The following is a 24,418-nucleotide window of genomic DNA, read 5'->3' on the forward strand; positions in this document are numbered from 1 at the left end:
CCCTCCTGAGATTGGCCCCTGACTTGGCACCACTCCGGATGGGGCAGGTTTTTTGCTGCATGGATTGGTGGTGTGTTGGATCAGGGGAGCACTAAGCTGCGGCGCAGAAGTATAGGAATGGATACGGGGCTTTTGCTCCCCCCCCCCCCCCGAGCCCACCCTCAAATTGTGTCCCCCGCGACTCAGGAAGCACCAGTCACCCCTGAATAGAACAAGCCAGTATGTTGTTGACTTTTTTGTAACAGGAGCACACTGTTGGCTCACGTTCAGTTTATGGTCCTTTGTAATCCTCAGATCTCTCCCTGCAGTAGTGCAGCCTAGCCAAGCATTCCCCAGTTCATATTTGTGCCTGTGGTTATTCCAGCCCAAGTGCAGAACTTTTCACTTGTCCTTGCTGAATTTAATCCGAGTGAATTTTTTTTTTTTTTTTTTTTGCACAAATTTCTGTGAAATCACAATTTCAGCAAGTCCCTAGTAATAGATAACTTGAGATGAGGTTGGATATACCCTTCCACATCACTGGGTTTTTTTGGCTTCTGAATTGCCTTTTGGGATGCCTACTATCTCCTATTCTTTTTATAGAGCCTGTAGATGCATAAACCTGCATCACCTTAGGCAACTCTGAAAGGTCTCCACTGATTCTCGGAGATGCTAGAATTTACTTCCTAGGGCAGGCACGCAAGTTAGTGTTGAGCTGCCTGAAATCTCAGGTACTTTCTGAGACTGTCTGAATCCTGCCTGTAGCTCTTAGTTTTTATTAATTAAATGGAAATCATATTGCAAATAATACAATATCTGCTTTAAAAGTTTTCTTACAACAAGGACTTTCCTCTTTTAAATTAGCTTTGTAATCTTTGATATAAATTTCAGTTTTGGGATAATTACTAATAGTTGAAAGAGACATTTACTGCCTAAAAGTATATATTTATATAAAACAAATCTCTTCTTCTCTTAGTTTCAGAGTATAACTCTGACATTATAACAATGCTATTAATCTTTCTTCTGTATTTTCACTAAGTTGAAACTCGTTTCATGATTATTAATAATTTATAATACCCATAATGTTGTAGATGATTTCAGTAGACAAGGAGGTATTGTGTCTGCCTGTCCTTAGGGCCCACAAATAGACAGAAATTAGGGCAAGTGGAAAATGGTATGTTATTTTGAAAAGGTTAACATATATGCCAAGTGGTTTGGCTGTAAGTGGCATAGGAGAAATACACAAGGTTTAAGAATATGCTTGGGGTTTTTTTTAAATTTATTTCAGCCATACCTAAGAGCACTTATATTTAGAGGTACACTGATACATTGGTCTGATATTGGATCAGCACCAATGTAAGTAAAATTGATTGTATTGGAAATTGGTCTGATACGGTGATAATTTGGCTGATAAATGCCTGTGCATGCATGCTGCCGCAGCGCAGCATGTAGGTCAGGAGCACAGCCTGGGAGCTTGAAGAGCTGTGTGTAGCTGGTAAGTCTGTTGTGGTGGACTGGGGGGTGCAGATCAATGCCCCCTGCAGTAAGGGAGGGAGTGGGGCTGGGGAACATGCTGCCAAGCCGTGGCGGGGCACAGGACAGAGCCACAGCTTGTTCGGAGGGCGTGGGATGAGGAAGGGGGGTGCCTCCTGCCACTGCACTCACCCCAGAATGGTGGGGGGAGCATGTGCTCCCGGATCTGTGCAGGGGGCAGGGGCGGGGTGGGCTGCAGCTGCAGGCTGGGGCTGGGGCTGGGACCAGGGCTGTGCTAGGCTCTTTCCAGTGCATGAGGGCTGTGCTCAGGGCTGTGCTCCTGTTATGTGCACAAGGCTGCGATCAGGGCAGGCAGCAGCAGCGCTGGGAGGGGGGGTGCTATGCCATAATTTGGGGTGGCTGCAGACCCTCTGCAACCCCCCTCCCAGCACTGCCACGACTTGCCCTGAGCACAGCCCTGGCCCAACTCCCCTTTACCGCCCCCATGTACCGGGAAGAGCCTGGCACAGCCCTAGCCCACAGCTGCAGCCTCCTCTGCCCCCCCATCCCCTCCAGGAGTGCATACAGTAGCGGGAGCCACCCCACACCCTGCACCCCCCAGATGAGCTGTGGCTATGTCCAGCACCCTGCTCCGCCCTGGCTGGACAGTGCCTGCCCCAGCCCCACTCCCTCCCTCACTGCAGAGGGACATTGATCTTTCCCCCCCCATGCCCCTTCCCTTCCCCCTCCCTGTCTACCACAACAGACTTACCAGCTCCACACAGCTGTATCGGAAATCAGATCAGTATCGGCTGATATGCTTCCTTAAGAATCGGCTGTCAGTATCGGCCCCCAAAATCTCTATCGATGCAACATTGCACCTATATAACTACTTATATTGATTAAAAAAAATATGTTCTGCATGTTTCTCTTTTAATTTTTTACTTCTTGGAAATATTCCAGGGACCCTCCCTATTTAGTTCCTGTCCTGCTTGAGACACTAAGGTTGCAATCACTTTCTATTTGACTGCAAGGGGGCAGGCGTGGCTTTCATATACTAACTTCTGTTTCCCTGGACAAGTGCTTTTACTTGATTTTTGTTACATGGCTATCATTCTCCAGTCATACCCTAGAAATATATGTGGGACAACTTTCTTCCCCTAGTTGCAGTCTTCTCTAAGAAATGTCTCTTCCCCCCATTGAATTTACAACTAGTGTTTAGATTGCACCAAATTTCCTCATATAATGAACCTGGAAATTGGGTTAACATTTTACAGGTTATAAAGAAGACATTTCTGAGCCTCTGTAATTCAATTAAGTGATGCAGAATTGAATTTCTAAACTGTATTTAGTGATAGGAGAGATCTTGGTAGTTTAGCTAAAACAATCTTTATTATTTTTTGAGATTTTTATGGGGGTACCCATCCTAACATGTAGCTGCTTAAAATCCTCTGAATGGTACTATTCTAGTACATAGCTTTTTACCTCATTATTAGGAATTCATGATTAAGAAATGCTTTTGTGGGTTTCTGCAGAACTCATTGTGTTGCTGGAATAATCCATAGAGTTTTTGGAAGAAATCTTGTTTCCTCCGTGGTAGGGACTGAGTTTGCTGTCTGCTAGTGTCACTGCCAGTGGCATTGGAGAAATGCTATAATTGACTAGTAAGCAACTGAAGCTGTTGTGCAAGGAAAAAAACTATAGCCAAGAACAGGCAATGATGTGTTGCTATATGCATTATCATTACAGTGGAGGAGGAACTGAAAACTGTTAAGGAACAGACAGAAACAGCATATGTTTGAGAACCACACAGATCTAGGCACCACTGAAGCAGAAAAACCACCTCCCTTTAGATTTTACCTCACAACAGTATTCTGTTTTTCTGAAGGAATAGATCTGTTAAATCTAATGGAAGTAGTTTTCCAAACTTAGTATACACATGTAAATAAAATATATGGTAATATACATACTAACATGTACATGACTGTAGTCCTGTTTTACGTGTTTAAACCTAATCGCTTAAGCTTTGCTTTTTATCCTATGTTAAATTAACTCCAAGATGAAATTGTAGAAGTACTAAATCTCATTAGATGATTTAATTTTAATTTACTCACCAGTTCAATTCCAAGCTTGCACTGCTTGTCATCTATTTTCTTTTGTAATTTTTCCCCCCACAGAGCTCTGGAACTTCAACCATTTTCACTTAAACCTCTCCTGCGAAGAGCGATGGCATATGAGTCCATGGAGCGGTATCGGCAAGCTTATGTTGATTTTAAAACAGTTCTACAGATAGACAGTGGGATCCAGGCAGCAAATGACAGTGTTAATAGGTAACCTCAATTTGTGACTTTCCTATTTGTATGTGAGGCTGAATGGAAATGTAAGAGTCTGCATTTTGTTTATTTTCCTTTATTGTTTCTGTAGTCCCTGAAAGTTAGAAGTATCCTATATGGAGATGTCAGTCGTTTGTTGTTAGTTAAATTCTTGTGCCTCAATCATTTCCTGTTACCGTAGCTACTTTATGATTGATTAGACCATGAAGATGAGCTTGAATGAGGACTTCTCTGAAACGGTATATTAAAAAGAATTTTAAAACATCTGTGGCAATGACCTCTTGGTAGAACAAACATTTAAATGCTATGCCTTCAGCACCTGTGAATATGTACTATTTTTCCTTCTACTGTTTTGTCATTTTTTTTCCCTTCAGTGTATTGTGCCTTTCAGTCTTGTCCTGCACTTTCCTTCTTTTTTTATTTTCTTTTGTATTCTGCCCAGTGTGCTGGCAGCAGCAAAATGAATCTTGTGTGATTCCTGATCGTGCAAGTGCTAGGTTAACATTAGGAGTCTTCTAGCCTACAGAAATCCATGTTTTATTATACTGTATTAAATTGTGCTGCCAAGTACTACATTAAAGAATGGCGGGAAAATTAGCTAAATATAAGAGAGCCCCATTTCAGCATCTGCTTACATTATATTTCTATACCTCAGAATGGTATAAATATCCATGTTAAACTTAATCAACTGATATTTAGTAGTGATGGAATTTGTATCTTTATTTTCTCATTTACAGTACTCATAGGATCATAGAAAAGTAGGGGTGGAAGGGACTTCCTGAGGTCATCTAGTTCAGCTCCCTGTACAAGGCAGGATCATCCCTGACTAAATCATTCCTATGTCTAAATCATTCTATGTCTGTCTAAGCTGCTCTTGAAAAGTTCCAGAGATAGAGATTGCACAATTTCTCTAGGTAGCCTGCTCCAATATGTGACCACCCTCATAGTCAGAAAGATCCTCCTAATCTCCAACCTAAATTTCCCTGGCTGGAGCTTCAGGCCTTTGCTTTTGGTCCTGCCCCCTACAGCCACAGAAAAAAGACCACCTCCATCCTCTATCCTCTTCAGGTATTTGAAGACTGTTATCAAATCCCCCTTCATCTTCTCTTCTCCAGACTAAATAAACCCTAGTTCTTTCTGCCTTCTTTCCACCTTTCTCCATAAGTCTTGCCTCCCAGGTCCCTAATAATTTCTATTACTCTGTGCTGGACTCTTTCCAAACTGTCCACACTGTTCTTGAAGTATGAGGCTTAAAACTGGACACAGTGCTTCAGGTGAGAGCAATGCTGAATAGAATAAAAGAACCACTCCTTGATTTGTAAGTAACACTCCTGCTAATGCAACAAGAGCACACTGTTGGCTCAGATTCATCTTACGGTTCATTGCAACTCCCAGGTCCTCCTGTAGTACTGCAGCCTAGCCAGTCATTCCCAGTCTATATTTCTGCATGCTGTTGTTTTATCCCAAGTGCACTTGTCCTTGTTGAATCTCATTTTACTTATTGTGGACCATCCCTGCACTCCATCCAGATGATTTTGGATCCTAGCCCTGCCCTCAAAGTGTCTGCAGTTCACACAACTACAAATAGTTTTGTAGGAAAATTAATATATGTTATAGTAGGTGTTTGTCTTTTAGTATATGATTTGGGGGGTTTTTTGTTCAAAGATGGCAACCCTCCCCTTCCAAAAGGAGTATTTCCAGGAGGGAAGGGGAAGGACAGGGGCAAGAGAAAGGGCTTTGAGTGGCAAAGGTCAGGGAGTTAGGGGCAGAACTTCCAGTCCCAAGATGGTGACCAGGGGGTGGAGCACCTGTCAAGGGGTGGGGTTATCTTTGTGGTGCTTGACAGATCACCAAAACTCATTAAGTGACCCTCCAGCTGAAATAATTGCCTGCTCTGACTTAAGGCAACCTCATCAGAGCAGCTTTTGCCTCTGATGTTCTTTTCTTTTTAGTTCTACAGCTTGCATAGTGTTTTAAATTTGAGGTGTTTGTATATATCAAGAGCAAAATATCAGAGCTGAGAATTTTGCCTTTAACAGTTTGAAAAACATTAATGAGATATTAAACTATATTATTTATGTTAGATAACAAAATACTGATGTAGGTGGGGTAGAATAGTTTTACATCAGCGTTACTGCCAGAAAGGTCTCCTTGTAAGATAGTGGTCTTTTGGACTGAATTAGTCATCCATTTAATGCAGAGGCAGGCAATTATTTTGGGCAGAGGGTTGCTTACTGAGTTTTGGCAAGCCATCAAGGGCCACATGACAGGCAGCTAGGTGCAGATAAATATTAATTTTCTAAATTTTTTTTAGGGGCCCTGCGGACTGGATAGAATGGCCTTGCGAGCTGCATCTGGCTCGTGGGTCGCATTTTGCCCACCCTGATTTAATCATAGAATCAATGAGTCGTAAGGGACCTAGACGGATCATCTAGTCCAACCCCCTGCCATGGGCAGGAAGGAGCACTGGGGTGGCAGGGGTCATAAGAACTCAGCCAGGTGCCTATCCAGTCTCCTTTTGAAGATCTCCAGGGAAGGTGAGAGCACTACCTCTCTGGGAAGCCTATTCCAGGCTCTGGCCACCCTTACAGTGAAGTAGTTCTTCCTAATATCTAACCTAAACCTGTCCTCCCTCAGCTTGTGGCCATTGTTCCTGGTGACTGCAAGGGGGGTCCTGGTGAACAGACTTTCCCCGAGTCCCTGCTGGTGGCCCCTGATAAGGTTGTAGGCAGTCACTTGAGGAGACTGAAGAGATTGAGGTCGCTCAGCCTCTCCTCATAGGGCTGGCTACGGAGGCCCCCAGCTGTAAGAGTGGGCTCCTCTGGACCCTCTCCAGGTTTTCCACATCCTTCTTGAAGTGTGGCGCCCAGAACTGGACACAGTACTCCAGCTGTGGCCTGACCAGCGCCGCATAAAGGGGGAGCAAGACCTCTCTGGACCTGTTAGTGATAACACAACAATTAGGTTTTGTAATAAGAGATTGAAATTATGTGGCTAAGTGACATTATACTCAAGGCCAGATTCATAAATTCAGGTAAATGACCAAGGTTTACATGACTGCCAGCAGTGACAGTGTGAGAGAGTTCCAAGGAGCTATATTTCAGTGACTGAGTAACAATATTTATCCAGGGTCTCAGATTTGTAACTCAGTGTAGTGTCACCTTTTGGAAAGACGATTCTGAGTTATGGATAGTTGTGCAGAATGTTGAACAAACTTACTACAAGTATTACTCAAAAAGGTATGGGTGAGCCCCAAACATGTTTTTAGAGTGATTTTTCTTTTAAGCTAAAATATATTTTAAGGACTTTAATTAATTTGCCTCAGTTCATTTCCCTGGTTTTGTATCTAATAGCAGGTCAAATAATATCTAGCCTTCCCTAAAATTCTTTCTTCCATTAATATTTATATTATGGTAGCCATGTCTGGAATCAGGCCTTGATATGCTGGAGCTTTACAAAGCTAGAAACAGACACAGTGTCTGTTTGCTTAATTTTCAGTTTAAAACATTTATGTGGAATACAGTTTTTCTTGGTACTTCCACATCCCTATATAATTTCTGTTGTCAGCTGCCATCCCTTAATTTCTTTGTTTGTTATAAAGTGTGTAAATTTTGTGTGAACGCTGTCAAGCCTCTATTTCCATTAAGTTACAGTAAGTGTCTCTGTCCAGGAATGTCAAAATTACATTTGCTTTCTCATTCATACTTAAAAATGCATATGAGAAGAGATCAGATATTATTCATTGAGCAAGAACCCTCATACTTTACACCTTCAACAAAAGAACTCAAGTTTTGTTTATTTTTTAAAAGTAGGACAGGACATTGAGTTTATTCCCTCTGATTCTTAAAAAGTTCAGTTTCCTTTAACTTTTTCCTATCGGGGCACCAAAGATGGGCAGAAAGAATACCAGTTCACTTTCTCCTCTGTAGAGCTGCAGCCCAGTGCGTGAGTGGCTGGCGGTGGGAGACAGTAAGGGCAGCATAGCCTCCTCCGTCCATTGATACTGGCACTGCTGGTGGTGCAGGGGTCCTGGTTGCAGGAGCAGTAACAAGTCTGCTGCCCTGCTCTGTTCCTCCTGCACTGGGCCCACCAACTGGGCTAGAGAGGTGATTCCTGCCCATGCCAGTCTGGCCAGGCTGCAGCCCCAGGGCACACAGATTTGGGGTGCACGTGCCCCCTCCTACCCCCACCCTGGCCCCACATACTGGGTGGCTGGAGTTTAGGGGTAGATGGGAGCAGGTCAGGGGTTAGGGGCACCAGCAGGGCTGGGGGGCTGTTTTCTACTTAAACTTTTTACTGTGTCAAGAGTGACTCTTGATGTTTACAAATTGGTCCTGGTACAAATACATTTGAGAACCACTGCTCTAATGGATGGTACTTTCCCTCTGCTTAGCAGTTTGCTACTAGAATCTGAGTCTGTGTTGTGGTATGTTCTGGGGTGGTGAAATCACTGATGTCCAGCTGGTTTTGTGCAGTTTTACTTCCGTTATTTTTATCTTGTATATGCATGCAAGCACTTCTAATAGTTCCCCAAGGTAGATTTTGTAACTTGCTTAGTGTTAAGCTTACTTCATATTTTTCCCTTAACATTCTTCATTTTCTCCTCTCTAGGCCTTCCTTATGTTTTAGCTTCACTGCTCATTACTCTTTCCTCCCTGGCAACCCATCACCTTAGTTCAGCTGCTTCTTCCTTCTTCTCTTCTGCTGGTAATTCATTTTCAGCTTGGAAATTCTTAGAGCATAGATCTGCTGCATATATTGAATTTTTAATACAGTTTATTCTGTGTCTTACCTACTTCGTTTATAGTTTAAAGTGCTAACCAAATATCGAAAAGGATATTTTCAGTGAGGAAAGACAATTAATTGAAAGGGGTTTTTTACTTTTTAATGTGAACTGCAAAGTAAAAAAGGCAGAGAATCCTACCTTTACTTTCCCTTTTAATTTAAATGGTGACCTCAAAATGTATTTTTTTTTTTTAATATTTTGCTATTTGTCTTTTATACTAAGAATAGTAGGTCCTGGCTGCTTATTTTTATTGAAGGTTTTTGCAAAGTTCCTGAGGCAGGGGTGGGGAATGGGAGTGCAGGGAAAAGGGAGGGGAGTAGATGGTGACATTGGGAAAATTAGATGACCCTGAGTTGCTGATCTTCCTTCCCTGCTTGCAGAGGTGGGGATTACTCACGTAAAAGACAGGTTAAAATGTTTTTAAAAACTGAGGTTAGCTTTGTATATCATAAACAAGAATATTTGAGAGGGTGAGAAATTATTACTTTGCAGTGCACCTTTTAAAAAAATAGCAGTTGTCTGAGAGACTTTATTACCTGATGCTTGTTTTGTGATTTCCTGACCATATACACATTGAAGAGTAATAGCAAGAGCTCTCATTCTAAAGGTTTTTACTTACAGACACTGTTCCTTATTGTGGTATGGCAGAACTAAGATTTGGGGCTCTTCTTTTCCAAAAAGTTTTAATTAGCCGCATTTTATTGCGTCTGTGCCCAACATCACATTTCTGGGCTGATTTGTTTTTCAGTTTTATGTTGAATTAACTGATAGTTTTGCAGCTGGCTTTTAGTTATTGTGAGAGTGCAGATGCCATGGCACTGGGCTCTGACTGCCTCCTTCCTCTCAGTGAATTGACTTATCATTCTTATTGTCTCTTTCTGCTTTTATATCTCTTATTAAATTGCATCAGAACTACTCAGCAGCTTTTGTTGCCAGCTTTCATTTGAGAATGGTATTATATTTTTCTGATGGGTGCCAGTAAATTCTAACATTTCAGCATGACTGAGTGTTTCGTTACAAAATACCATGTTTGGTCTAAGAGCTTTCCTCATGCAGAAGAATAAGTGGGTACAATGGGTTGCTACATCAAGTCTCGTCCTCATCCCATCCATCCCAGGCAAGGGCCAGGGACAAATGTGGTTTGCTCCCCTGAGCATTTAGAATTAGTTATTAGGAATCTTTCAGTTGTCTATGGACATTGCATCAGACCATCTGTGCAATGTCAGGGCCACATTGCTACAAAGGGAAAAAGAGCTGGGCAGGAAGGAAGCAGGTCCATGTTTAGTGTGAAGTTGAACATGCTCCTCACTCAGAATAGTATTTTAGCAATTTTTTATCTGACTTTCTGTGTGTAACATAACTCGTTTAACAGTGAAAAAAAGAGGAAATTAAAAAGGTATATAGAGCGCCCATAATTTTATAAAAACTAGCTTTATTTTAGGGACTGAAGCTGTAGTGAAGTTAAATGAAAAATAAAAAATCTTTTGCAAAAGAATGGCTCAATAATGATTTTGGGAACATAACACAGAGCTTACTGTAAGGCATCTTTACTTACTACACCAACAAACATTGTTACTGTTCAGTCAGGGAAGAAATTAGGCAACCTGATAATGTGGAATGGGTGAAAAATATCTTGTATACAATTCTTATGTTTGCTTTTAAAAATAAATTTACATATATCAGTTTAGCACAATGCACAAAACAGTACATCATACAAGCCTAACAGTTTATCAGAATTCATTTGAATTCTGTTACTTTGTAGAATAGTAGAACATTACATGATAAAATATACTTAAATCAGTAAAACTTCTCATAGGCCTAAGTAAGGAGAGGAGTATTTGGCCCTATTCTCCTTGTATAGTTATACTATAATACTGAAATACCCTTAATTTTATAAGCATTACTAATATTTAAGGTCTTCAGAAAATTTAAGAGAATAAAATTAAGGGTAAAACATGTCCATCTGGCTTGCTTTTCTTTATCCGTACCACATCCTTAATGTTACATTCAATGCTATTCATCCTTTTTCAGATGTAATTGCATTAAATAAATTTAGGAAAGGATATACATCTGAAAAATATATTTAATATATTTTTGCCTGAGTGCTATGTCAAATGATCAAACTTCAGGATCAAGAAATACAGTTACAATATGCAGTAGATTTTAATCTTGTCTGAAGTAGCACTTTATTTATTAGATTCATGTGCTGTCCTCCTGACAAGAGGCTCAGGGTAGATTACAGTACATTTTTCTAAATTAAGAAGGCCTCTCAGTGACTGGTTTTATTAGTGATTAATACTTCTTCTTTTTTAAAGTTGCTACAAAACTATATAGCTTTGTATAACCCTTGATGGGCTAATTTGATTACCTGTGTTGAGGTCTTGATCCAGTGCTTTCTCTCTCCTCCACTGCCTCCTTTAGTTTTTTTAGTTTATATTTTTAGGCTGGATTTGGAAGCTATCTTGCAGTTAATCTTGTACTTAAATGTTTTGCTGGCTCAGGTGGAAGTTAGTTTCTCCACTGCTGAAAAGACTCTTCCATTTTAACAGGAAGTATAAAAACAAATTAAAAAAGGAATTTAGGACCTCTTTCTTTTTTAAAAAAAAAAAAGAGTACATTTTAAATTGGACACTCAGGTTTTTTTTTTAATGAGGTTTTGTTTTTTGTTTTTTACTGAAAACTGCTTATTTTTAACTTTAAATAATAAAAAGAATAAATATATGGAAAATGTGTGTTTTTCTTTAGAATAACAAAAACTCTAATAGATCAGTATGGCCCAAGTTGGAGGGAGAAGCTATCACCAATTCCAGTTGTCCCTGTTTCTGCTCAACAGCACAGATGGAATGGAACCTTTACTTCAGAGTCTAAGCAAAAGAGCGTCACAGATGTCAGTGGAGATAAACAGCTGCAGATCAACAGTATGTGTAACATATGCACATCTATCATTTCAAAAAGGAAAATTTAAATGTGAAAAGCAAGAAGCTTTGGGGGCTGGACCTGGGGGAGTGCTGTGGTGTGGTTGCACCTTTCCTTGGCTGTCTAGCACATGTCCAGTGAGTGATCCACTGCCAAGATCTCTGGTCTCAGCTGCTGGTTGCATCCCCCATACCAGTAAGGTGCCCAACCCATGCCCTAGTTCCAATATCCTCAATCCACTCCTGGAAGCATCCCATTACTTTTCAGAATGTTAGCTGAAGAAAGTTAGCTGACCATAAATATTTCTGAAAAGAAGAATTAGATTTAATTTGCATGTGGACCCAGTGGTGCTCAGTGTTTGGGCCGGTCTGTGGTCTGGATTGGAACCTGCATCTCAGGATCAGACCTGCACACCCAGATCAGCTGCTGCTGTCTGACCCTGCATGCTGGGATTAGGGACCAGAAAGAACCCTGCGTTGCCTCCATCCCATCTAGCTTGCTTGGATCGGGGGCCCAGGACCTCCTGACATGTTCACCCAGCCCTGCAGGCTGGGATTAGGGCCACAGACCCAATGCCACCTCCAACAGGTTCCATGTGCCAGGGTCCTGTAGACAAATTTATATTTACAGTTACTTGTCTTTAAGTTATTCAAAATTGCTTTCTTTTCAATAATAAGTTGAAAAGTGTTGTTTGTTTAGGTATTTAATATGGCCTAGCTAGTATGGTGACAGGCACTTTGTTACATGTATGCTCAATCCACCTGTGTCAATGATAGCACTACAGGAGAATCAGGTTCCTCAGAAGACCTGTCATCCCTCCAGAGTGTTCAAGAGAGAGAAGGCTGAGGGCAGTGAATGTGTGGCGCTGGGGATCTGCACTCCCATTGCACCTTGCAGTATACCTATACTAGTGTATTGGGGAATATTTGCACTGTCAGATTCCTATTTGGTCCATTGGGTGAGACCAGGGAGAAAACTGTGACTTGAAGGAGTTACTCTATCTCTCTTGAGCTACCTTGGGGAAAATGTGTTGTTCTTAGGATAAATTATTAATTTGTGCATAATATATTGGTCTGTCTTTAAATAACATTTGGTCCTTTTGAAACCTAGGTGAAAAAACTGAAGAGAGGTTCAGAATCCTGAAGACTGAAGGGAATGAATTAGTAAAAAAGGGTAAATATAATGAAGCTCTAATAAAGTACAATGAGTGCATGAAGTTGAACTCCCAGGAAAGTACTGTCTACACTAATAGGTAAGGAAGGAGCTGAAATCTCTGCCCCATTTTGTAAGTTTCCTAGATAGCAATGTTTGATTCTAAATCATGACTACTGATAATTTCATGCACTTTACTCACTTTTTTTTATATTACAGAAGATTGGATTTTCCAGTGTTTGAGTTGTGGTTCAAATAACTTCTTATTTTAATCCATAGTTATCTTTATTTTTTTAGGGACAGCATGTTTAAAGTGATTGAAAATGTTCTCCAAGGTCTCTATGTAAGAGACTGTAGTAACTGTTGTAATGAATTTGTAAAATGAAAATTGTTGTATTTTGTTCCATTTTCCAAGAATATCAATGTCATGGTTGGATACCTTAAATCTCATATGTAGTAACATCGTGAGAATTATGGAAAAATTTCAAATATCTTTCAGAAAAGCTGTACATTTTTTAAAGATAAGTGGTCATAATCAGGGATCCTGGTTTTCCCTGATTAAAAAAAATCTAAAATTCTTTGATTAAAACACTAAAATCCATGACTAAAATGAAACAGCAGTTTGGAACCCTCCCAGTGCCTCAGTCACTATAATAAAAATGTATTCAAAATAGCTATACATTTTAGTATTTGATTTTGCATTTTTTATCATGGAAAATCAGAGCTCCCCCTGCCCCCTTAGCCCCCTGGCCTTGTTGGTGCTCCTTGCCTGCCACTCACAGCCCAGTGCCCCCCCAGCCCTGCTGGAAGTGACCCCTAGCTGACAGGGTTACTAGAGCTGGGTCTGCAGTCCCCTGTCCCCTGCAGTAGTGCCTGAGCCTCAGCTGCTACCCATAGGAAGTGGCAGCTGCTGAAGTGTAATGGAGCATGGAGCCCAGCTCCCTTTCCCCCATGGGCAGCACAGCCGACTGGAGCCTGTGGGGAGGGCAATGTGGGCTGCCTGCTGCGGGCTCAGGTGGGAGGTGGGGCTGGCTCTCTGTTGCCGTGCACACTACTGGGGGTAGAAACAGGTAGGACCCAAATCCCCCAGATCTGTGCACAGGGTGGGTAAAGGCTGCCTACTACAGGCTTGAGCTCCCCACCCTGCTGCCCTCCCCATGGGGCCTCCACAGCCTGGCAGGCAAGACCCAGTATGGCAGAGTAGAGTGAAGCTGGGTAGGGAAGTTCCTTGTCACTGTGAGCTCTGTGCTGCCTTGGCAAGGCACCCCCTGCCCACTCAAAGCAGTGAGGGGCACAACCCCAAACTACCACCCCCACTGCTGCAGAGCGGGCAGGGGGCACCTTGCCAGGGTGATGGGCTCACAGCAGCAAGGAGCTTCCCCACCCGGCCCCACTCTGCCCTGCTGCACTGGGTCCTGCCCACAGGGCTGTGGAGGTCCTGGGGGAGGGCAGCAGGGCAGGGAGCCCTAGTCTGTAGCGGGCAGCCTGCACCCGCCCAATGCACAGATCTTGGAGGCATGGGTCCTCCCTGCCCCCTGGAAGTGCAGTCCCCACTCCCCTGCCTCCCGGACGAGCTGCCAGCGGCCCCATCCCACTCCCTGCTGGGACCCCACACACCACCCGGCTTGGCAGCAACCCCAGCTCCAGCCCTGCCCAACTCCCTCCCTGTGTGGCCCTCAATCTCCCTCTCTCCCTACCACCACCAGATTTACCTGCAGGAGCTACTCTCCAGGCTGCCTGGTAGCCATGTGCACACACATGCATATGGCATCCCTTGCCTGACCACCCTCCTCCTGCTCCCCCCAGGTCCTTGCAGGTTGGAACTGAAGAGAGCTCTTTGCAAAACTGCAAAATTTGCATGTCTCTCTTGGGCAAAAAGGGAAATAAATACATGGGTTTTTTTCTGTTTTCCCATGGGAAATGGAAAACCTGGATCCCTGGTCATAATAATAAAATAGTGTTAATTTTTAAAGGACAGCTTTCAGCTGCAGTCATAATTCTTTTTCTTTCCACAGACTAAGAAGGTTTGAATAGGTCAATGGTAAGCTGGGAGACCCCCAGAAAATACTGTTGTGTGAGAAACAGCAGAAAACAATATTAATGAAATAAAATTAATGAAAAAGACACTACTCCGTTTTTCTTAGCTACCTTTGAAGGATTGCCCCATTTTGGCATTAAGCAGCTGACAGGGACCCTGATTCTGCAAACTTACCGCCCATGCTTTATTTTGACTTTTTGAGTGACTACATTGACTTTTTATTTTTCCCCCCTTGGAAACATTGCAGGAATTGGTCCTAAATAGAAACTATTAATGCATTGCTGTAATAAATTACACTCGGGTATTTTTGAAGAATTCCACAATATGTGTGTGTAGGGGGGAGGGGGAGCAGAGAATTGATTTGGAATAGAATCAAGCAATATAACTCAATGTTTTGAATCAGATACTGTCAGCAATTCAATACGTTACAATTCCCTTATCCTGCACTGTGTTTTGTTGTGTTATGGTAGAGCTCTTTGTCACCTGAAACTGTGTAAATATGAAGAGGCGAAACAGGATTGTGATCGTGTTCTTCAAATAGAAGATACTAATATTAAAGCCTTTTATAGGCGAGCTCTAGCATACAAAGGACTACAGGTAAGAATAAAGATTATGGCAGGTATTCTTACATCTTTTGAAATTTACTTATTTACCTCAAAGGCAATTCCATGATCGCCATTTATACGTAAATACAAGCAAGGGAGTAAGTGAATCCTTCACATTACACCAAAGTTCACACAATGCTGGCAAAATGTAAAACACTGTAACTAGTGTTCTGTCCAAATTTAAATCACCACCTGTCATCCTGGCATCATTTCTTTGATTACAGTTGTCAATTCCAGCTCAAAATAGCTAAAATAGATCTCTTCATCACACTCCCCCGTCTCAAAAACCTTTGTACTACTTTCTTTTTTATTTTTGGTGTGGAAAACATCATTTCCATCTTTCTTGACACTCACCCCGGTAAAGTTGGTGTCATAGTTGAGTTAGACTTATATATAGGTCCTTACATCCAGGCTACATCTAAGTCTACCAGATCTGTCTACATAATATCTCTGAGATGAGTCCTTTATTGGCCCAACCTCCATTTTGCTGGCATTGACAAATAGAGGGTTGCACACAGAATGTTGCTACAAAATCTTTCCTAGCGCATCAATTAGAGCATGTTACCTTTTGTGCCGCCCTTCACTGGCTCACTCCTCAGTTGCTTCAAACATAAATTCTTTGTCTTCGTTTTCAAAATTCTTTATAGTCTGTCTTCACCCTCTCATTCAGTGTAGAAAGGTTGATTCCCATCTTTGATCAGCCTGTGATTGCCAGCCTGTATCACTCATTAGATTTTTTTTTCAAACAACTACCCTCATGTTTTATGTTGCCTCACATGCTTGGGAGGAGCTCCTTGTAATCATCCCTCCAGGTGCTTGGTTACATGCCTTCAGATTGGCTCCATAAAACTCTCCTTTGAGACAATGCCTACAAAACAGCTTGAAGTGCTGATGCCAGTGACCGTTAGGCTGGCCAATAATGTCACTTTGTTCTTTGTGGTTCCATGTCTGTCTGTCTGCATCTCTCACCTCTTATCCTAGGGTCTGGACACATGCACATTTGGAGCTGTTTCAAAAAGGAAGGAGGAACTCCTCTCTTCAAAAAGGGGAGAACTTCTCCCTTTTTGGAAATGGATCCAAAAGTGTGTGTGTAAATACCCTAATGTCCAGAGCCCATACCTTCTTCTGAACTGTGCAGCAGCTGTTAGGTTCTAACAATTGTGTGTGGACAAGCTAGGAATGATACAAATGTAGCAAAAGAGCTCCAGTCTTACCATGCTTCATTCAGGGTTAAATTGGAGCAGGTTTGCTAATTTTGTAATGCTCTGGCTTGTCCACACATAATGGTTAAGATGTACCAGCTTCTGAATGCTCCTAATCATCTGCTCCCCTTTTGAAATGGCTCCAGATGTACATGTCCATACCTTCATGCCTTCACACTCAGACTGTAAGTTCTTTGGGGCCAGGACTGTCTGTTTGTACATTGCAGAATGGTGACCTTGTCCATGGCTGTTCTTTCTAGATGCTATGATAATACGTATAATAACCAAAATAAAGTAAGAGCATGTGCTGTTGAGCATGAAAGGACTAGAAACCAAGTAATGCAGCAGACAAAGACACTCTAACCTTCATTTGCCCTCAACTTAGCTATGATTTCCAAATGTAAGTCTTAGTAAGAACCAGGCAGTTTTTGATGACAAGTCAGATTCCTTTACTTATTAAAAATACCTGAAAAACTGCTGCAGTTAAAAAAAAAGTTTAATTTTTCTGGAAAACCACTTTTGCTTTGTATCAAATATTTAAGCAGACTGTACTTGATAAACTCTAATCTCCTTATGCGTTATTGTTGTCAATAGAAATTAATATAGATGGTGAAACCAGAGTGATTCAGCCTGCCAAAAGGCAACCAGAGATTACAGAAAAAATTGTCTTTCCTGATTGTTTATTTAGAGGGAACATGTAAAGAGACTGAGAAATCAACTCTTCTACTTCCCTGTCTCTGCTTGAAATACTTTGATTGGTACATCCTACAATTGCATTGCCTTTTTCACAGGTCTGTTGCATTGGGTGTTCAGAATCATTCTGTGATTGATTGATACATCTAGGTGTGTCCCCTCATCTGCCAATTCAAGCTAATGAAACCTGAGCTTCTGTTAGAAATTCTCATTCTTTGGTTCAGTGGAAGTTGGGGCACCTAATATACCTAAATACTGTTTGAATCTGGTCCTGTTCAAGTGCATGACTGTGTGTGTACTGTACTATGTTATTTCATCTTTAATCCATTCTCTGACATAAGGATGAATTGTGTCCAAGCAGTTTGAGCCACAATGTGTATATTTACATATATCACCTGTAAATATTTGGCTACAAAGTATTTGTTTAAAAGAACAAAAAACCTGTTCTCATGCCTTTTCTTTAGTAAAATTGTGTATCTTAAATCATAAGTAAAATTGTGCATCTTAAGTCTTGTTTAGACGATACTTATTGTTAGTGTTCCAGGTTTTTTTAAGTAATTGTAAAATTGACCATTGCAGTTCCAGCAAATTCTCTTATCTTACTCTTTGTTTCACCTTTTACTTTCAGAATTACCAAGCCAGTGTTGATGATCTTAGAAAAGTACTTTGCATAGATCCTAATGTTGCTGAAGCAAAGAAAGAACTAGAGGAAATAACCCAATTTCTTAACCCTAACCATAATGTCACAGCCAGCAGCCAACAAAAGCAAAGAAAGAAAATCAAAATTCATGAGGTATTTCCATTATTGTGAAAAGTTATCAGTAGGGGAGTCACACAGTAAATAAGATTAAAACTTAGATCTTGTTTTGTAATATTGATAGCTTTTTTAACTACATGTATTAATTTGTTTATTGTTTTAAAGGATACTAGTGTACTGAAATATTAAATGTGGTGTTTGATCCAAGGAGGTCTATAGTGCTTTGGGCAACATCCATAACTCCAGTAGAAGGAAACTATTTATCATTCTTGGACAAAACAGTTTACGGTGGAGGTAGCTGAGGACATTTACTGTTGAGTTTTCAGAATATGTCTCTCATCTGATCTGATAGGGCAACAGATGTTGCTTATAGAGAACCAACAGAGCCTATGCTATCCTGTTGCTGTGGCTGAGCCAGCAGAGGTATGCTGTCCAACAGGACCTCTGACTCTCCTTTCAGTGAAACTTAGCAATTTGATCAGAGAACAGAAGAAGCCCAAATATACATAAAGCTCTAGAGCATGTGTGCGCAAAGCTACAAAACCATCAGAGAGTGATAGTGTGCCTTAAGTTTTGATGTTGTAAAACAAGCAAGCAATGTAAGTGGGTGAAAACATCAGTTATGCTGAGTTTCTTGGCATCCACACAGGTCCTGTGTTCAACACTGAATCACTCAAAGAATGGATTTCTCTGTAATTAGATGCTTAGGGTTGGTAACTGTGTCAGTTCACAGATCTTTCTAGTTTTATTACAAGAAATATGGCTAGTGATCAATACAGTCCCATTAAGTGACATTAACATTTGGACCTGTAACTTCAAAAATGTATGAATTTTGTTAAAACTGGATCTGTAGATGGTAACATAATGGATGGATAATTCAGTCATGCAGGAATTCAAAGCCAAAGAGATGTTTAGTACTTTATATAACTGGCCATGAGTGAGAAGCTGTTTTTTTTATTTTACCAAGATGTAACACATCTGAGATCCAGAAACCTCCCTTAACAATAACAACAATTGGAGGCTCCTACAGGATTATAGAAAAAGAGAAAATAATAGCAGGGTAAGACCAGTGATATAACTCCACGTTATTGGAGTGCCTTGTATACTTACCTGAGCTAGTTTCTCAGCAGAGCTAATTAGCCTAATGAGGCTAGACTGCTTCTGATACCCATACTAATTAGTTCAGAACTAGCTCTGGGAATGTCTGCATTCACTGCTACATGTAGATGTTTTAAGGTCCCTTGAAACTTTTTCAAAAAGGGTGATATTCAGTGTCAGGAGACTAACTGACTGTTGAGTGTTTATTAACCTAGTTCTGGGACTCTGTATTTTAAAGTAGAAGCTGGTCTTTTAGCAGGTGCTCACTAGGGATATGTCTACCGTGTAGCCACTGCATCACGAATCTCAGGACAGGCAGTAAAACCCACCAGAGAATCTGAGTAAATACTGAGGCAGTTGCACTGTGCTGAGGTGCTTGCTGCCACAGCTGGTATGCTGTCAGTACTAAAGTTAACTTTGGGTACATCTACCTCACACTGCAGTCACAGCAATGAATCCAGTACAGTCCTACCTTGTGCAGACACACAAAATAGTTTAACTGTTCCAGAATATCACCCATTAGGTACTGGTTCAAAGTTGTGTGAAATGTTGTGGTTCCAATACCTGGGTGAGCATCAGAGTGAGTGTCCAGCTCAGCAGTCGTGACAGTGGGCAAGTGGAGAGGGATGCTTTCACCTGTGCTTTGGGGAGACATCCAGTAAGTGGGTGACCTGTGGCTGGGGATGTTTTCACTTTGCTTCTTACCACTGTCTCCTAAACATCAGTTCAAGAAGCTTCAGTAAGCAGCAAATGACTGAAGTCTGCAATGTGCTTATCTAACTGAGCGGCAGGTTTGCCAACCCAAGAATTTCTTGTTTTCACTAACAGTCTGCAAACCTTTTCCTGACAGTCAGACTTTTTTTTACTGACGTATGTTTTACCTAATGCAAATGCAACCTTCTGCCTTAAGTGGCAGTGACATGGCAGGATTCAAATGTGGGGTTTAACACCCACCAGAATAAAAACAAGTTTGCTGCTTGACTGCAGCAGTTGTTTTATACCATGCTTCTCCCATGCCAGGGGTTCCCTACTCACCCCCAAATGGACCCAAGGCAGTGCTGCCCCTACCCCAACTCACTCCACAGCCTTACCTCCACCGATCCTACACCTTGTCCAAGCATGGACCCCTGTCTTCCCCTCTCAGCCTGTAGCTCTGTCCCAGCTGCATTGTCCTCCTCCCTGTACGCTTGAGGCAAGCAGCTGTTAAAGCCAGGGGACAGCCAAAGGGACAGAGTGGCAGCACATGTCTGGGCAGGGGGAAGAGGGCTATACAAACTCCAGTGAACCACAGAGCCCTGACAAGAGCTCCCTGCAGGGTTCTGAGCTCCCATTCAGACACTGCTTGGTGCTGCTGTGCTCCTTCTGTCCATCAAGCTCATCATTATTTAGTTTTTATGGACAGCTCCATTTTTTACAGACTTTATAGACAAGCATTTTTGCCTTATTTTTTTTATGGGCTGCCCATAAGTTTGTAGTCAGTTGGCAACCCTGCCATTGGGGGAAATGCTTGGAGTTGTATCTGCATTTGAAGTGTGTTTTATGATTCTTAGGGTCTGATGGGCTGTGCTTGAGTAAGTGGTGAGAACACAGCTGGTGGTTAGAAAGATAACACTGATTGAACAAGCGGTGCAAGTGAGCTCGTTGATAAAAGTGCCAACAAAAGGGAAAAAAAGGGGAGAGTACAGTTCTGCCACCAGAGGGGCAGTTGCAGCAGTATGTATGTGTGAGGGGTAGGGGGCAGGGAGGTGCAGTGCACTGTCAGATGCCTAAAGGACTGAGCAGATGTGTCACTGAATACTTGATATCTACACTAATACCAAACTGTTTCATGGTGAACTGGTTCAAAATAGTATTTGATTTTCCAAGTACACTTTTGAACTGTTCCAGTTTAAACCAGTTTAACAAGCTTGTATGTCTGTCTGCTTCAGTTATAAACTGCATTTAAACTGTTCTAAACTGTCCATGTCCTGTTATGTCATTAGTTATATGGTCAATTTTCTCTTGAAACCTTTCAGATCTCACCTTAGAAAAGGGAGGACAGGTGTAAGATGCATGTTGACACAGAGACAGTCTTTTAAGACACTTGACTATTAGGATATTACTTCTGCAAAGGGACCTGGCAGAAAGGAGGAGGACCATCATACTCTGAAAATCCTCCCTCTAGAAGAGGAAGTGATAACCACTATTTTAGTGGTATCTCTGCTTTATGTACTCTCATCTGGTTTATGAAACATGAGGTATTATATACATCAACATTTAAATGGTTTGTTGTTGTTTCCTTTTAAAGGTGACTGAGAGCAACAAACAGGAAAGCCAGGTCAGTACTTCAGAGGATGCTATGATTAATCACATACCTGTTGAAGGAGGAGCAGAAAAGTGTGTGCCATTGAAAAGGTCTGAAAAACTGCTCATTTCAGAACCATCTACTGCCTATGACTTCGGTCAGAGCATAAATGCTGTGAATGCCCGGAAGGATAAAGCAGCCTGTGCAGATCTTCTAATGATCATCAACCCCCCAAAATTGCCAATGCTGCTAAGTAACAAGCTAGATGGGGATACGTTTCTGATCTTTATCCAGGCACTGGAATGCTATATACTTGGGAAAGATCCTGGTCTTGTCTATCAGCACCTTTTCTATCTGAGTAAAGCAGAAAGGTTTAAGGTAAGAGCATATCTTCTGTTTAATTTCCCTTTGTAAAATAAAAGGGACGAAACTAAAAATTTGAAAAAAACTTAGTGGAACAGAAAGTATGTTGATTTCAGCATTTAACAGAAAACCAGTCCATGCAGACAACCACTCACCTGCACTGACTGTACCCATACTGGTTTCTTTTTTCAGGTGGTGCTGACCCTTCTTAGCAAAAATGAAAAAGAACAAGTTCAGCATCTGTTTGAATTGCTTTCAGAAAAGCATAATCATCAGTTTTCATCAGAAGACCTGGAGAGCCTTAAAAGGGTTTATGAACTTTAAACAGAACTTGATTTTACAATTTCTTCTCGCTCCATATGGCTGAGGTATGAATGGAGGTATGAACTGCAGATTTGCATGGGAAGAACTTGGTCTGTTACCTGAATTGTTCAACTGCTGTATTTTTTACAGTATGTGCACATCTAATGTTTGCTGCTCTTTTGTCTTGTAGTTGTATACATTTTAACCCCAGTTGAGTTCTAATGCATGTCTGTATTTAATAACATAGGTGATATTTGAGGATATGTTGATTTAATAAGAATGTATCAATTAAATGTATAAAAATATCTTAAGTCCTACAATAACTATCCAGCGTTTTAGCTATTCATTTATTATAAGGTAGATCATATTTTCTTGGATAAAGGCAAGTTCTCAAAATAAATGGGTTATTAGGAATAATGTTGCTGAAATAAGTTTACAGAAGGTGTTAACTTTTTTCCCCCCGATATGTAAAGTAACTACTGTATTACATATTTGTTCTCATGGAATGTACAAAAACAGTTAAATATTTTTTGTGCAATACAATTTAAAAGCAAACATGAATAAAAATAGATTAGTTTGTTATGGAACTCTTCAAAGCAATTTAGCTATTAAATAAATTGTTATGTTTTTTTAAATGGAAAATGCATAATTAAGAGTTTTTAAATTATTAATGGCATAATTGTTTTAAGCAAGATTTCTGGGTGTTTGCACTGTTTTAGGAAGTGGCACTTGGCAGTGACCAAATTCTTCACTGACCCCTTCAGTGGTTTGCTCACATGTAGTTCATTTTTGTTCAATTTATTTAGGAGCACATATGTTTGATTCATCTGAGACTTAAATGGTCTTTTAAAAGGTTGGTATACTAATAATCTGTTTTTAGTTGTGCTTGTGAAAACAAAACAAAATAGTTTCTTAAACCCATAGCGAGTTTTGCTTTATTTTGCACAGAACTGTATACATTTTCAGATTTGTAGGTAAAGAAACTGCTTTTTTCCCAAAATAATGTAGTTTTTCTTCTAATACAGTTTCTTTTTGAATTTGACCACGTTCCTTTCTTTGTTATATTACATATATACGTTATATTTGTCTTAGGCATATATTAATAGAAAATCAATGTATTTCTCTTCAGGGTATAATCTATGGATTCTCACTTCTGATTCCAAATTATTCAGACTTTAACTGAAACATAGCTAATAAGATTTGTCTTGTGACAAAGCTATCAAGAGTATGTCACTATCAGGAGTACTTAAAAGAAAGATAAATCAAGTTGCATAATTAACTTTTATCTCGGGAGTTTGTCATATGGTCAAACGACTGGTCCATCTGCAGATATATCTGTTTGCTTGCAGTCAATGACACTGCACATCTGTCTAGCCTGTTACTAAGTCTTCAAGGTCATTTACTTTTTATGATGACAAGATGCCAATTTCTGTTTCTTCATTGTTTAAATATTTATGAAGTGCTGATCAAATACCATATGTATGCTTAATGGAACTGAGAAGTATTTTTACCTAATTCACACTTCTGAAATGTGGCTAATTAAAGAAAACCGAAGGGAAGTAGGGACAACGAAGACTGGGTTTTCATTAAATGAGATGTTTTCTAGTTCTCTGATACAAAGATAACCCTGACGTTTACACAATGTTGGAATACCTTATATTCCAACACATTTTTACAGCATATTTGTTCTGCATTATGCTAAGGGGCCAAATGACTGAATACTTTAAATGGAGATATGTAATTATAGGTAGTAAGTGGAAGGCTACATGAAGGTTTTGTTATGGTCATCCTGGCAAGTTACTTGCCGTTCTTATTTTCATTGTCTAAGTAAGTCATTGTTGCTTATGAAATCCTTCCAAAGCTTTTCCTGTGGTTTTCTTCTTTCAGTATGAGCAGTGAGCAGAAACTTTGTCTTGCACCAAACCACTAAACATGGAACCGTTGTATGGAACACAGGGGTTTTACGGTGCCTTTATCAACAAATGATTTCTCAGGATAAGTCACTTGCACAAGTAGATTCTGTGTTGGACTCAAGTCTGGAAAGAAGATCATTTTGTTGCTTTGTTGATATTTATTTCTTTATATGCATGGCGCACAGATTTTGCTCCGTAATCTTTCAAGTCTCTCTTAAAGAAGAAGGCCTATTGATTATCTTCACTATATCTAAAGGAACACTGTCAAGCTGCAACTTATGTATATAAAATAAAACCTTTTCCTTTCCTGCCTCATTTGATTTTAAAAATCTTTGCAATTTTAATAATGTAGTTGGCAACAAGTGTGCTGGGGCGGGAAGGGGAAAAGAATTTTGCATCATCCTTGAGACTATTTCCATTTATTGCAGTACCAGTGTCACACTCAAGCACTGCTAGTTCTAGGGGCATAAATACTGCCATGAAAGGATGGCGTAAGTTATCAAATCTCTATTATTTTTAAACT

General features: G+C 40.7%; 1 protein-coding gene across 5 annotated transcripts in view; it reads left to right on the top strand.

Moving 5' to 3' along the window:
• Positions 1-24,210, top strand: part of SPAG1 (sperm associated antigen 1) — a 68,094-nt gene extending 43,884 nt beyond the window's left edge. For 4 of the 5 annotated variants that reach the window (XM_090040425.1, XM_090040426.1, XM_090040427.1 and 1 more), the window contains 7 exons: positions 3,630-3,782; positions 11,317-11,489; positions 12,598-12,739; positions 15,148-15,274; positions 17,806-17,970; positions 21,320-21,694; positions 21,872-24,210. In XM_090040425.1, coding sequence (XP_089896551.1) covers positions 3,630-3,782; positions 11,317-11,489; positions 12,598-12,739; positions 15,148-15,274; positions 17,806-17,970; positions 21,320-21,694; positions 21,872-22,003 — 1,267 coding nt within the window. In that variant the 3' untranslated portion in view covers positions 22,004-24,210. The remainder of the gene's footprint in view (positions 1-3,629; positions 3,783-11,316; positions 11,490-12,597; positions 12,740-15,147; positions 15,275-17,805; positions 17,971-21,319; positions 21,695-21,871) is intronic. The other variant, XR_016441486.1, reaches the window with a different exon arrangement.
• Positions 24,211-24,418: the final 208 nt, after the last annotated feature.

This window comes from Crocodylus siamensis, chromosome 3, assembly GCF_052110815.1.
Source record: "Crocodylus siamensis isolate JL-2025a chromosome 3, ASM5211081v1, whole genome shotgun sequence".
NCBI classification, from domain to species: domain Eukaryota; kingdom Metazoa; phylum Chordata; order Crocodylia; family Crocodylidae; genus Crocodylus; species Crocodylus siamensis.